Source organism: Ursus americanus, chromosome 20 (genome assembly GCF_024610735.1).
Source record: "Ursus americanus isolate L20-20 chromosome 20, mUrsAme1.1.p, whole genome shotgun sequence".
Classification (NCBI taxonomy): domain Eukaryota; kingdom Metazoa; phylum Chordata; class Mammalia; order Carnivora; family Ursidae; genus Ursus; species Ursus americanus.
The window spans coordinates 31,017,153-31,031,900 of record NC_142146.1 but is presented as its reverse complement, the minus strand read 5'-3'; the positions used below and the strand labels follow the sequence as shown (position 1 = coordinate 31,031,900).

The 14,748-nt window shown below is 43.2% G+C and overlaps 1 protein-coding gene across 1 annotated transcript in view; it reads right to left on the bottom strand.

Moving 5' to 3' along the window:
• Positions 1-1,345: 1,345 nt before the first annotated feature.
• The window catches only part of LOC123788391 (serotransferrin-like), a 29,538-nt gene continuing 16,135 nt past the window's right edge, over positions 1,346-14,748 (bottom strand). The window contains exons 12-17 of the mRNA XM_087870209.1: positions 13,349-13,507; positions 10,607-10,751; positions 9,206-9,270; positions 6,039-6,223; positions 4,591-4,780; positions 1,346-3,249 (exon numbers count right to left, since the gene is read on the bottom strand). Coding sequence (XP_087726335.1) covers positions 3,215-3,249; positions 4,591-4,780; positions 6,039-6,223; positions 9,206-9,270; positions 10,607-10,751; positions 13,349-13,507 — 779 coding nt within the window. The 3' untranslated portion in view covers positions 1,346-3,214. The remainder of the gene's footprint in view (positions 3,250-4,590; positions 4,781-6,038; positions 6,224-9,205; positions 9,271-10,606; positions 10,752-13,348; positions 13,508-14,748) is intronic.

Sequence of the window (14,748 nt, the reverse complement as noted above, 5' to 3'; positions counted from 1 at the left end):
TCCTGGAGGGAAGTGCCGGGAACTGAACCGTGAGGGATGGCAGCTCTGCAGGTGTAAAAGGGGAAAGGGTGTTCTGTGTCGAAGAAAACGAGCAATTACAGTACAGTCCCTATACTGTAAATCTAGGGCTGCATCTGAGATTTCGACGTTGTGGGAAGCAGCTAGGAAAATCAGTGCGCGGGGTGAAGCTGTTGAAAACTGCGGCTGTCATTCCTGCCCAGAGTGGACAGCCTCTACTCTGCCAGGCAGGTATGTGGGACCAAAGTGGCCTGTTCTTCCAGTTTTTCCAGAGAAGCTGGAAAGGGAAATGTTCCACTTTTGAAATTCCAGCAAGTAATGAAAAACATTAAAAAAAAAAAAAAAAGCAAAACTTGTCGCCCAAATAAAACACCTTAGGGGGCCGGAAGTGGCCCACCTAGAGGCTGCCAGTTTGCAGTCTGTCACTAAGCTGATGTCATTTCAGCAGAAGTGGCAGGAGGCGAAGCAGGAAAGGTTGGCAGGAACAACCTGAAGGGATTGTGTGCTGTGCTGAGGAACCTAGACTTTATCCAGAATGGGATAAGAAGTTTCAGTTGCGGGTGACATAGATGACTGGCAGAAAAATGGAGAACGGTGATTTGAGAGAGGAAACACTGAGGCAGGGAGATCAGCTGGGAGCTGTTGCACTGTTTTGGCAAAAGATACACAGAGTCTGAACCAGGAACAGAGGTAGCTGCGGAAAGGAGGCCACAGATTTGAAAGATGTGTAGAGGGAAAATATATAGGATGTGGTGATTAATTGGGTATGCTGAGTTAAGATGGAGAGTTACCAAGACTGCATCGGAAGCAGTTGGTGTGGGGTACTGAAAAGATCAGAGTGCATAAAGTGAATTAGAGAGGGACTTTGGGGCTGAGGGCATTACCAGAATGAAAATTGCCTCTCTTTTCTATATGTTGAGTTTCAGGTGCCTCTGGGAGTTCTAAAATCTTATATTAAGCAGGTGATAGAATAAACAGAAGTAAAGTTTCAGCAATACATGCTATATTTTCATCTGAGTTTCAGGCATAAATAAGCGGTCATTAAAATCAGGGACAGAATGAAAAGTGAGGAGAAAGGAACCCACAAAGATGCCTAAGAAGGAAGAGTCAGTGACACAGGAGTCAGACATGTCCTGGAAGTGGTCAGCAGCATCTCTTGTAACAGAGGGGCCCTGTGATGGAGGCTTGAATGAAAAGTGGACTCAGAGGGAACAGTGAGGTGAGGGTGGGAATGGGTATGGGTATGGAAGCAAGACTGGTACATGGAGAAGAGGGTGGGTGATGACGATAATTGCTAATGTTAATGAGTGCTTACTAGTGCCAGGCACTGTTTTAAATCATTTTAATTTATTAATTTGCTTAATCCTCACAGCAACCCATTATTCCAATTTTACAGAGGCAAATGAGGCAGAGGTTAAGTAACTTATCCATTAAGCCCAGGCAGTGGGCTCCTTTATGCTTAACTGTATGCTCAAACATAGTACAATTCATTTCCCAGGCATTTCATTGATAAATGTAGGCAAATGGACTCCAGATTAAGAAAGGATGTTTAGGATGTGAGGTTAAAGCAAGTAAACCAACTACTTTATTTTAAATTAGCATTATCAATTAAAACTATCAGAAATGACAGTAATTTTACCATATTTACTTTTCTTTCTTTCTTATGGTCCTGGCCCCTGCTCTGTATCCACCACCCACCATGTGCGTGCACACAGACACACACAGACACACACACACACACACACACACACACACACACACACAGCTTCTTTATAATAACCATTGATTCCTTGGTTAGGAGCTAAAAGTGCAGGGAAGGAGGAAGGGCCAAACAGGAGAATACTTACCATTACTGTCCCAACTATGCAAGAATTTTTAGTCAGAGCTACGTGAATGAGAAAGTTCTGCCTTGGTGGTAAAAGTTTGGGAATGATGAAAGAAAGAAGGTTTTAACGAGACACAGACTTTTTTTTCAGCACATTTCCTGGGTAAAGGCAGAAGAAATGTGCACACCTTCCACACTCAAGTGGGAAGGTGGTGCCATTCTCAGGAATGAGAGCAGGAGAGGATCAGCTGTCCTCTCACACCTGCACCAACACACGCTCCCAGGAGGTGTGTGGAGATGAACCCAGAAGAAGGACAGGCAGGTACTGACTGCTGCTTGCTGAAAGTGTTGTTCTTCTTCATTCAAATACCAAATGGAGAGTTACAATGAAATAAACGTAGTGACACAATTTTTCCCCTCTCTTCCATGAACTAAAATGTCTTATTCACCAGACACATTTTTCCCTCTTCTATTCCCAGTAGCTCTAAAGCATGGTGGAAATGATCTCAGACTCAGGGATACCAGTCATGTGATTGGCGAGTGGCCGGCCGTATCAAGTGCAGTTAACAGACTCGGGATTGAAAGAATTAAAATTGGTTTTCACAGTTGGCAGATGGGCAGTGACCTTAGCCAAGGTAGCTGCAGGGAAGTGAGTGCAGCAGAAGACTGGTTCCTGTTCGACCATTAATAAGTGAGGTGTGGAAAGAGTGAGGAGACAGGGTAGTGACTACTGTGGGAATCAGGGTCAAGCGATAATTTTCAGATGTTCCAGTGGTTCACTTTTCCGACCTGCAGAATCAGGACCTGATTCGAGTATACCTGATGAAATTCATTTAAAATATTTTTAGAATACATGTCTTCTGTAGTCTTTTTCTGTACTCCCTTGAACACTCCATCTCAGTAACTCACTCAGCATCCTCCTTCCTGCCCCTTCCCAGCAACACACGCACGCACGCACACACACACACACACACACACAGCCGCATACACTTGATTCTATTATAATAACCATGCAGACCCCTTTCAGAAAGAATTTACTTGAACTGTACCCAGGAGGTGTGGCTGTGGCACCACAAGCAAAGCTGCGGAAGGGGTCAGATGAACATTGAGCTCTGAAGGAAAAGCTCAGTTGCACATAGTATTTAGTATTGCAGGTAGTATTTAAAAAAAAATCCTTCCAGGCCAAACATTTAGAAAACAATGAAGTTTTTAAAAGATAACACCAATAATAATTTTTATTTTATGTTCTACAGAGATACCACCGCTGAACTGTGAAACCAAACAAACCACTCAGGCCAGCGAAACCCAGAGGGAAGCTTATGGGTCACGAGAGCTCCCATCTCCATTTGGTGTGGCTCCACCTTTTGAATTTTAAAGTCTGTGGAAAGTGCAGGCCTCCAGGAGTTCTGTGGGGCAGAGAAGAGAGGTAGGACAGTTAAAAATCTACCTATATTTTTCTGTTGAGTGAATGAATAGTTAAGTCTGATATAAAACCTCTCAGACCCATTGGGTTCTGATGGGTGGATTGGACCATTCTCCCAGTGGCCTTCTCCACTTGCCTGCACAGCTCCTGTGTCTTTCTGGGAAGTACCATGCACCAAGGATGGTAACATGGTTTCCCTGCCCTGTGTCATCCCCACCTTGTGTCTCGTAGGCAGGGCTCCCACACCTAAATCCATGTAGTTGGGAGAAGCCTGGTAGGACTGCCCTCTCTGATCTCCTTAGAAAGGTGAGGAACTAATACGACAAGCACCTAGAACATGCCAATTTCCATGCTAGGGGCTGGAGAAGGAGCAGAGAATAGCAGAGCTAGACTTTCTCCCCTTATGGAGGATATAGGGTAGGTGAATATAAGCTAGGTGCTCACAGCAGTAAGCTGTGGGTAAGCACGTTCCTTACACTGGAATTATGAGACCCTGGCACAAACTCGCTGAATCAGTATCCCCAGGGACCGGGGATCAGTATTTTAAGGACCATAGCTCACTTATATGCACACAAAAGTTATAGCACAACCTCCCTCCATCCACATGCTCTTCTCCCACATCTTCGAAATGACTTCAAGTGATTAAATGGTGTCCAACATAGTTATAGTGCAAAGGTGTGTTTTACTGTATTGTATTGTGTCATACTGTATTAGAAAACCAGTGTTCTAGATGAGTAGTATGTATGGCAACTTTATGGTTATAAAAGTTGTCATTGTTCAAGCTTACAAGAGTAGCGCTGTGTAAAAGAACTTTCTGCGATGATGGAAATGTTCTCTTTGCTCACCTATCTGAGCTGCATGTAGCTATTGAAATACTTGAATTGTGGCTGGTGTGGCTGAGGAATTAAATTTTTAATTTTGTTTAATTTTAATTAATTTAAATTTAAATTGCCATAGGTAATTAGAGGCTCTTGTATTTGTTGGATGATGCAGCTCTGTATAAAAAGGAGTTTACTGCAGAGCAATGGGCATGGGCACATACAACCTCTTCCTTATCTTAGTAATAACATGGAATTCTTCATGTCCGGGCAGTTCATTACCTTAGTGCCCTGAGCCTGTGTCCGCCTTACCATCTGCCCAAGTAGCCTTTCACATGTGATGAGTGTTCTCTCATCATCTCATCTTGCCCATTTCCATTGTTCATCCCCAGAGGGCCACGACCCACTCCTCCTTATCTACCCACCATCCAGAATGCTCCCCACACCCCTCTCCCCCCACCCCTGCGTTTGCTTGGCAGCTCCCCCATGCTGTTCCTCCTACTCACTTGAGGTGGAGCATTGTCTCAGGTTAGAAACAGCCCTGACATAATCTGGTCCTAAGTAAGATTCATATGTTGTGCCGTCTGGAAGTTTGGCCAAACATTTTGTGTCATCCCTGAACAGAAGGTCCTTGGTTTCTGAGTGGAATAAGCAAAACTTGCCCGAGCAGTCATTTCCACTTCCTCCAAACGAAAGCTGTCAAATGGATGAAAAATGCATGAGGACCTGTGGCAGCAAGCAGCTGAGAATACAAGGAGGGGGTTGAGGGGGATACAAGCTGGGAACCAGCCCCGGGAAGAAAGGGAGCTGCAGAGGATGCCTCAGGATGTTTCCATATCCTTAACCTGGCATTCACCCACTTTTGGCCCGAGCTTCATGCTTTCTTGAGGCCCCAACATCCTCTATAGGGTCCATCCTGGTCTCACCGCCTCTGGGAAGACCCTCCCACCCACTCAGTCACTCCTTCCCCATTTCATTGGCTATGGCCTTGGAGACTGCTTCCAGGAAATGAGAGGACAGAAAGTATTTTCCAAGTATTCCAAGTATTACTGTCAAAAAAGATGTTAAATGTGAGCCCCCCCAATGAGGGGTGGTACAGGTAGTTGTTAAATTTCATGTTTGACTGCATCTTTGATCCTTTCTTGGGCAAGAGGCTTAACTGTAGGCCTGGTAGGATTATAAGTGAAATGATGATTATGAAAACTTTAACATTCCATCCAGCATCTAAGAAGTGTTCATTAAATGTTAATTATTATTATCATTTACCTTAAGAGAACTCACAAAGGTATGCTATCTTAATTAAAAAAAGAAAGAAAGAAAGAAAGAAAGAAAGAAAGAAAGAAAGAAAGAAAGAAAGAAAGAAAGAAAGAAAGAAAACTATTGGCAGGCAGGAAGCTGTTGTTGAGGGGAAAGTGGTGTTTGTGGGTAGAGGACTCTTAAAATTAGAATATTCAGGTAGCCTCCCCGCCCCCCTCCCTCTCCAACAAGGTTGGCCCTGGGTTGATTGTTCCCCCCAGAGGACAAGCTCCCTGAGGATAGGAATCCTGTGTTTTTCTGGCTGTTGGAATGGTTCTCAGTCTCTCTAAATAAGAGAAATATAGTCCACATTTCATGACTTATATCATGGAGAGGGCTGGCACACAGGATCACTCTCTTTCATTTTCAAAAATGATAGAGGTGGAGAAAATGAGGGACCACAGAGCAAGGTCAGGGGTGAGCAAGAAAGCAGACGTGTGGACCCAGAAGCAGGTGGATCACATGGGAAATAATCTCCAGTGACCTGAAGATATGAGTAGAGCTGGGCCTAAGAAATCCAGTTCCATAATCCACGGCCTCCCAATTCTAGTTGCCAGAAAGAGAATGCTGGGGTATGGGCAGCACATAGCACTGAACTCCCCCAGATAATTCATACCCACCCAGGAGGAAAGAATGGGAGGCCCTGGCTGGTCCATACCTGCTGCTCCTGTAACATTTTGCTAACACAAGATGCCTTATCTTTCCGTGAGACCACAGCATGATTTGGGGCCTGCGCTAGGAAGCAGTTCTTAGCCTGGCTCACAGGCTTTCTTTGGCCATCAGGGCACAGTAGCTCAAAGTCCTCTTCCTTCAGATTCTTAGCCCAGTCTTCAGTGTTCCTTCCTGGGGACGGAGAAGGTGCGTCAGTCACAGCTTACAGCTTTGGTCAAGGTGCCTTCACTGAGGGGATGTGACCAATCCACTGACTTGTGAAGGACCTAGGGCCACTGGCCAGCAGAAGTACACACATTGGGGTCACAGTGATGTGGAGAGGAAGAGACACTCACGTGTACGTAGGTCAGATTCAACTCACACTCACCAGAAATTCCTAGCAACCACCCCTTCCAAACTGCCCCACCCAACCAGGAAAAAGCAAGCTATATTCTTGGCCAATGTTCAAAAACATCTTCATTTCTACTAAATTCCAAAGCATCTGGACTTATTACTCTAGTATACGAAGAAATGTGACCCTCTAAGCAGGCTGATCATCTCTGTGCAATACCATCTGGCATTAGCAAGCAAAAGAACTTTCCCAGAGGCCCTTTTGCAAGCTGGACTAGTGTTCTAAATCTGATGCTTTCATACCGGTTCTACATGAAAATGTGCACATGCCTCTGTGCATACAGATCCATATCCTGTTCTTAGCCACTAGCTTCATCATTCCTGTATTCTCTCTGAAAAAAAGAAAATCTCACCCATTTTCAGGGTTTCAGCTCCTTCTTCCTGAGGCAATTCTCAAATATGTTTTCCCAATTTCTAGTTCTTATCTAAAAGGCAGGATTGCAAATCTTTTTTTCATTTAATTTTCATTTAATTTTTTTATCTAATTGAACAAATAATATGTGACTTCACTATCATAAAATTGTATATTATATATAAAATAAAAATCCCTCTTTGCCTACTCTCCCCAAATATATACTTATAGTTTTAATAGAAAACTCCAAATTGCCTGTGTCTCTCCCACAAGTAACTATACACATCTTTGCTCACCTCTAATATTTCTGCTTGCCTTTCTTACCAGTGCCTCCAACTCAGCTCCTTCCAAATGAAACCCACCATCATTCTCCCCAAACCAATTCTGTTCCACTTCATAATGTAAGAATTTACTCAACACTGTGTTGCATGCCCTCTGCAAGCCGCGGTCTTATTGGAGGGGGAAAATAGCACACATACCAAAAAAACCAATTCTGGATACAGATAATAATAACATTTTATATTTCGTAGAGTACTCTCTAAATGCTGTGTGAGCTGAACCAGCTTGGTGACAACATATTCATTAGGGAGAGCTGGCTGGAAGAGGCATGGTTTTAGGCGTGTAACGTGTATTACACGTATTGACCACTGTACTGACCACCAAGAGACTAATCTAGGCATATGATAAAGTCCTCAATAGGAACAGAGGCCCTGAGAAGAGGAGTGGATTTTGAGAGGAATATGAGGAGTTTGGACTTACAGGGTTTGAGGTTGCAGTGCCAGTGAGCTTTGTATATAAAAATGACCACATGGCAAATAGAGGCTCTGGGATGTTATTTAGATGGGAGGTTAGGCCTCTGCTCTACATTCCCATCAGGGGGTAAGGCTCTTAGAGTCATTGCAGGTAGAGAGATGAGGCCAAGAGAGAGAAGCCCTATTCAGGGGAGTACCAAAAAAGAAAAAAAAAAATCAAGGGATAACAAAGAACCAATCTTAAGGTAACACTCAGGTAGTAGGAAAAGGACAGCCTTTAAGGGAAAAAGCAAAAAATAATAGGAGAGAAGAAAGAAAAATTAGCCAACACAGTGTTCCTTCAAGTAAGTACTTAGCAGCTTCTGTGTGCCACTTACTGGAGTAAGTGTTAGGATATAAGAGGAGGAAAAAAGAGCTCAAAAGAGTTTCTGTGGCTACGATTTATTACAGAATGAGATGAACTCAATAATACTAGCTACAGGGACAGAAGATCCTATTGTGGGATGGGGACATGCCATCAGAGAAGGCTTCTCAGAAGAGTCAGTGTTAAGCGTGTTCACTCTAGGTGAGTTGCTGGGAAGAGCTGAGGTTGGGTGAAGGGACATGAGAAAGGAAGTGAGGTACTATCTGGCTGGCCTGTAGCAGGTTCTCTAAGCAGTTAGTGATACAGAGGGGGTAGGTAGAGTGCTCATTCTTACCAACTTAAAAAAAATTTTGTTTGGTTTTTCAGTGTCACAGCATCTAATATTCACCCACTAGTTTTAGTACCCATCGATGCTTCTTGCTTGAAACAATTATTACTATATTATTTGCCAAATGATAGTTTTTTAACTTTATAATTATTTCTACATTTATTCATGTTCTACAATAAGGAAGATCTTTCCCTTCACCTTCATTTGTTTAATCCGGATAGACTCATGTATTCCTATTTTATTCCTACTTTATTCTTACTACCATTATTATTTCTTTTGGTGCTCAAAATGTCCCAGATTTGGCTAGTAGGAGGGCTTTAAAAATGGCTCCTGTATATTTTGACATATCCCAACATCTTCAGCATGATGTTCCAGGTTCACCTTATATTTTGCCTGCCCAGCCCTAGAATCAGCTTTTTTCCAAGGGGCCCTGGCTCATTCTATCAGAGAATGGTTCTAGAAGCCAAGATCTTGGTGTTTATTCCCACTGGGGTACTATTGTCTCTAAGTGTTTTCAGTGGACCTAGAATATATTTGGAATATATATATTGGACCCAGAAATATAGGAAAGAGTTAAAACGACCTTTTGGGTAATAATTCACCAAATCTGAATATGGACTGTGAACACAGTGAGTATTAAATCCATGTTAGTATACATTTCCTGATCTTGGTAATCACATTGTAGGTATGTAAGAGAGTGTCTTCATTCTTAGGAAATGTGGTCTGGAGTATTTAGGGGAAAGGCAATGTTTGCACCTATGGGAAGGCTCCTGGGAGAGAATTCAGAACCTTACGGCCCTCACCGTTCGGCCTACCCAGGTAAACACTTCTCTCTTTACTGAACAAACAGGTTGAGAATCAGAGCTCTGGATCCTAACGGAGTCCCTAACACGTCCACAAATGCATCCTGAGCATAAGTGAGCCCAGCAACCTCAATTTGTGGGGACAGAGGAGCATGTGCATATACCTGCAGTGTTCTGCATGACAGTCTGGTCTTTCACAAAGGCCACGTCTCCCTTCTCCACCAGACACCTGCCAAGTGCCAGACAGGGAGAAAGAAGAGAGGAAGTCAGAGACATATGTGTCATTCAGGAGGGTCAGCTGTAGACCCAGGGCTAACAATCTGATATCAGCAATTGTGGCTCCCATTCTATCACTCATCTTACATATTACTCATGTAAGTAACACAGACAAGAAAAAACTTCCAATTGGCTTTGTGGTTATGCAATCTCAGTTCCCACACACTGAATGCCGAATTCTGGCACGGTTTCTCCAATGCAGTTACATCATTTCTCTGGCGCCAATAGAGATATTAGAGGGGCAGTGTCCCATTAAGGTGATTCCTTACTCACATTCTACTTTGTAAAAATTGAGAACTTGTGGACTGTGAACTATATTTGCACAAACTCATGAGGTGGGTCTAATTGGAGAATTAGGATAACCTTTGTTTTCTCCTTCACTACTGAGAAGCTCAGTTACAATACCAGCACCATTGTGCAGTTGATGGACTCATGAACTACTAACACAAGACTGAATCAGAAAAGACAGTTAAAAAGTAATAAGGTCGGGGTGCCTGAGTGGCTCAGTCAGTTAAGCGTCTGCCTTTGGCTCAAGTCATGATCCCAGGGTCCTGGGATCGAGCCCCACATCGGGCTCCCTGCTCAGTGGGGACCCTGCTTCTCCCTCTCTCTGCAGCTCCTCTCCTTGTTCTTTCCTTCCCATTCTCTCACTTTCTCCCTGTCAAATAAATAAATAAAATCTTAAAAAAAATAATAAGGTCATAAGGTGCACAGGTGTCTTTATAAAAGTAATAAACATCCCATAAAATAGAATTGTAGTTGGGAATGTGGAAATCGTATTCTTTACTTTTGTGAATTTCCAGATGAGTATGGCTAGCTCTAGGTTCCCCAGAGGTGCATGGAAGAGCATGAGCCAGAGTCCTGACTCCTGTATTTGACTATGGCAGGGTTTCCTCACCTTGGCAATAGTAACATTTTGAGCCAGGTAATTCTTTATTGTAGGGTGCTGTCCTATGCATATAAGATGTTTAGCAGCCTCTACCAATTAGATACCAGTAGCACCCAAACCCACTTGATAATCAAAAACATCTTGAGACACTGCCAAAATTCCCCCTAAGGGGGAAGTCGCCCCCTGTTGAGAACTTCTACTCTGCACTGTACTGTCAGTCTGGAGAGGGTGTCTTGGACGCTCCTTCACACAGCGTTCTTCAGATGGTTGCTAACAGTGGCGCCCTAACACATGTAAGACTAACAGACCAGGAACATAAGAATCTCACCTTAGTTCCTAAAAAGAAATCTTGTCAGGGCTGGGTTTATTATTATATTTGGGTCAGGGTTAAAAGACTCACCTGAAAGCACCAGTGTAGCCATAGTATCTCTCATGGTTATTGGGAACACACTCCTTTCCTGGAACATTTGCCGAGCCAATACACAGAGCACAGAGACTGGAATTTCGCATAGATCCAGGGGCGCAGCCTTCCTCGAAAAATTTATCTGTACAGAAGGACAAGAGGAAGTCAGCTCCTCCTAACTGAGTCAGTATGAGTAGGCTTCATCTAACACATAACAGGTGCATATGGCCCAGGATAGGTGGAACATATTCAGTGACTGGCCACCAACTCAGGACCTGCAAGGCTGTAGGCTTTAAAAGGAAACTTAATCGAGGCTGGGAATAGAAGTTAGTAGACCATTACAATTCAGGTAGAGAGGATTCCATGGACACCCTATAGTGTCACCATTTATCTAAAGAGAGAAGAGAGGGAAATTACATAAAAATTGACATAAAAGGGATAAAATTGGAGGTCTCACTCCCCACGCTTGTGCTACCTAATTCCAGAATTTCCCTTCCCTTGCTATTTTTTAGAAGAGACTTTAATAGAACTTAAAACTCCAAACTCAGTTAAAGGCTGGGGGATTTTACTCACAGCTTGACTGATCTCCCATGGCTGTGAAATTGCCAGGAGGCTCAGAAAAGCAGAGGTAGTGCCCTTGCTGGTAGGGAGCCAGAGCTTTCTGGGTATCACCCCAGCCACATTTTGCTTCCTCTCATGTCAGACAAGCCCCAGTGCAGAAACAGGGTCTCATCTCCAAGTCCCCACACACAGGACTTGTCCGGTTCATAACTGTCTTTGGAGACTTCTCTTTTTAAAGAGTTGCACATATTTGGAGGTGGCAAGGAGGAAGCTAATGTAAATAGCCATTAGAAACCATTAGAAAACATTTGTCTGGGGCACCTGGGTGGCTCAGCCTGTTAAGCATCTGCCTTCAGCTTAGGTCATGATCCCGGAGTCCCGGAGTCCCGGCATTGAGCCCCGCATCAGGCTCCCTGCTCAGCGGGGGAGCCTGCTTCTCCCTCTGCCCCTCCCCCGGCTCATACGCTCTCTCTTTCTCTCTCTTGCTCGCTCACTTTCTCTCTCAAATAAATAAATAAAATCTTTTAGAAAAAAGAAAGAAAGAAAACATTTGTTTGTGGTTAACTTACACATAGACTTTTCATACCTGAAGATATTCAGAGGACACAGAAAATAAACTGATTCCCATCCCTTTGAAGGGGCCTACCTGCTGGGAAGTCCCCTCGGTGAGACTGCCAAGACCTTAAAGAGATCCAAGGATCCCACATACTCACATTACCTAGAAAGCCTGTCAGAGGGATATTCCACCCAACGACCATTTGGAACCCCTTGTTTCTTAGTAACAAAGACTTAGTTGTTTTATTCTTTTAATTTTTTCTCCATTATTTTTTTGTTGAGATATAACTGACATATAACATTATATTAGTTTCAGGTGTTCAGCATGATTTGATGTTGCAATATATTGCAAAATGGCCCCCACCATAAGTCTAGTTAACATCTACCACCATACATCATTACAAAATGTTTTTCTTGTGATGAGAACTTTTCAGATCTACTTTCTTAGCAACTTTAAAATATGCAATATGGTATTATTAACTGTAGTCACCATGTTGTACATTACATCCCCAGGACTTATTTAGTTTATAACTGGAAGTTTGTACCTTTTGCCCCTTCACATATTTTGCCCACTCCCCCACCCTCCACCTCTGGCAACTGTTAGTCTGTGCTCTGTATCTTTGAGCTTGGGGTTTTTTAAGATTCCACATGTAAGTGAGATTATACAATATTTGTCTTTCTCTGCCTGATATATTTCACTTAGCATAATAACCTGAATGGCCATCCCTGTTGTCACAGAAGGCAAGATTTCTTCCCTTTTTTTGGCTGAATAAAAGTCTATTTTGTTATATATATGTATATATATGTATATATACATATATACACACACACACACATATATATTTTTTAAATTTTATTTATGCATTCATTCATCAACGGACACTCAGGCTGTTTCCATATCTTGGCTATAGTAAATACTGCTGCAATGAACATGGGGATGCATATACCTTTTTCAGTTAGTGCTTTCATTTCCTTTGGATAAATACCCAGAAGTGAAATTGCTGAATCATATGGTAGTTCTAGTTTTAATTTTTGAACAAAGATCTCGTTTTATTTGGGACAGAGACATGCCCAAATAAAAGATGACATTCCTGAACCTCTTTGACAACCAAGTGTGACTATGTGCCTGAGTTCTGAGCAATGAAAAGTTACTTGAAGTAACTGATTTAGATTTCCTGGATATCTTCTTTAATAAAGTGACCGCAGATGACATATACTTCAAGTTGCCCTTATTCCTTGCTCCTTGAGGCTGCCTGGATCATGGATATGATGGCAACCATGGTTGACCTTGAAGACAGAGGCCCCATGCTCAGAAGAGTGGAGCAGATAGAAGGAGCCTGGGCTTCTAATGACCATATCAGCGATGGACTGCTCACCTGGTCCTTTTCATGAGAGATGAAAGTAAACATATATTTACTGAAGCCATATATGCAGCCAAAAAGAACCATTCTGATTCAGCTCCCCAACTCTACCATCTCTTTTTGATATCTCCTTGAGGTTCACTTTAACCAAATTTTACCACTGTAGAACCAGGCCCACAGCATTTTGTACCGTACTACTCTTTTCCGAGAACACCTCTTTGACCCTGGTCCTGATCACAGCATCCTCCCAGGATTCACTTACCAAATTCGCAGTTGTTGATCCTGCTGTAGAGCAGGCCCATGGGAATGTTCCAGCCCGCGGTTCTATCTACTGCGGTATGGCAGGACTTCCTGCCTCGCAGATTGTTCCAGGTGAGGGTATCATCTGCTGATGCCTTAACTACGGCCACAGCACGATACCCTACAAGAAAAACACCAAAAAAGAAAGTATTAACACCCCTGAGCCCTCCAGAGTATGTGTCTGCAATCAAAGCCTGCTATCTCCCTGTGAAGCAAAATTATCCTGAATCATTCCTTCTGTCTTTGAAAGGGTCTTCCCAAAAACTGACTGAGATGAAGTACCAGTCACTCTGTCAGATGGAGATTATTCTGAACATTAAAAACAAAACAGGAAGCAAACATCATCGTCAGAGCAATGGCTGGTATATAGCCCTTCCCTAAATGCATAAAGCTATGAAAGTTATAAACCAGCAACTCACCCTCCACTGTGGAATATCAGAGGAATGGATTCTGAAGAGCACGTGACTCCCCACATTTTATACAGTAAAAATTAGGAAAGAGTAGTAAATGATCAATAAACTACAGGGAATATTCTGGCCGTGTATTTTGGGATACGGAGAATACAGGTTTGCACCAAAATATGTGAAGTAGAAATTCAAAATCAAAATCAGCTGCCAAAGAGCAGAAAATACATGCTGTTCCTTAAAAATGCAAATAGAAGATCAACCCATGATTTCAACTTTTTAAATTAGTTAATTCAGTCAACTATTTATAGCAGAATATAGAGAAGCCTTATCCTTGGAGGAAGAACAAGTCTTTCTATTTTCAGCTAAAGAGCCTGGGTCCTAGAATGAGGGGGAGGGGCTGAGAGTTGTAATAGGGGAAGTCACAAGGTCAGACTTGCACACTAATGGCTGGAAAACAACCAGAGAGGTCTGAGCCCTGAGGCACTGACCCAGTGATCACCTTGGCAAGATTTCCTGTCTTGCTCCTGTCCCATCCTTCCAGATCCACCACTTCCCTCCCAGAGCACTAGTTGAGAGCCAGATTGGCCTGGGTTCCTGGGCCCAGCCGTGCCTGGGAGGCTGGGTAATTTCACGCTCCTAGATATCTGCCTGTGTGAGTCTCTCTGCTCAGCCCTGCCAGGGACATGTAAGCAAGACTCCTTGGCTGGTGTAACTCTCATCTAAAACTGGGCAGGCCTTATGTAATGTGAAGCCTCTGGGAGTGGTGAGGAGGGTGTGAACTTGTGTGTTGGATATAGGAACCCTGACAACTTGTAACCCCTGTGTGCTGTTGGTCCTCTTAGGCATTCTTAAAGGATGCCAGTACCCACTTATAGGATTAAGTGAGAAATCCTGTGTGCAAGTCATGGCAAGTGTAAAAGAGAACCATCATTATCAATTATCATCCTTCTATGGT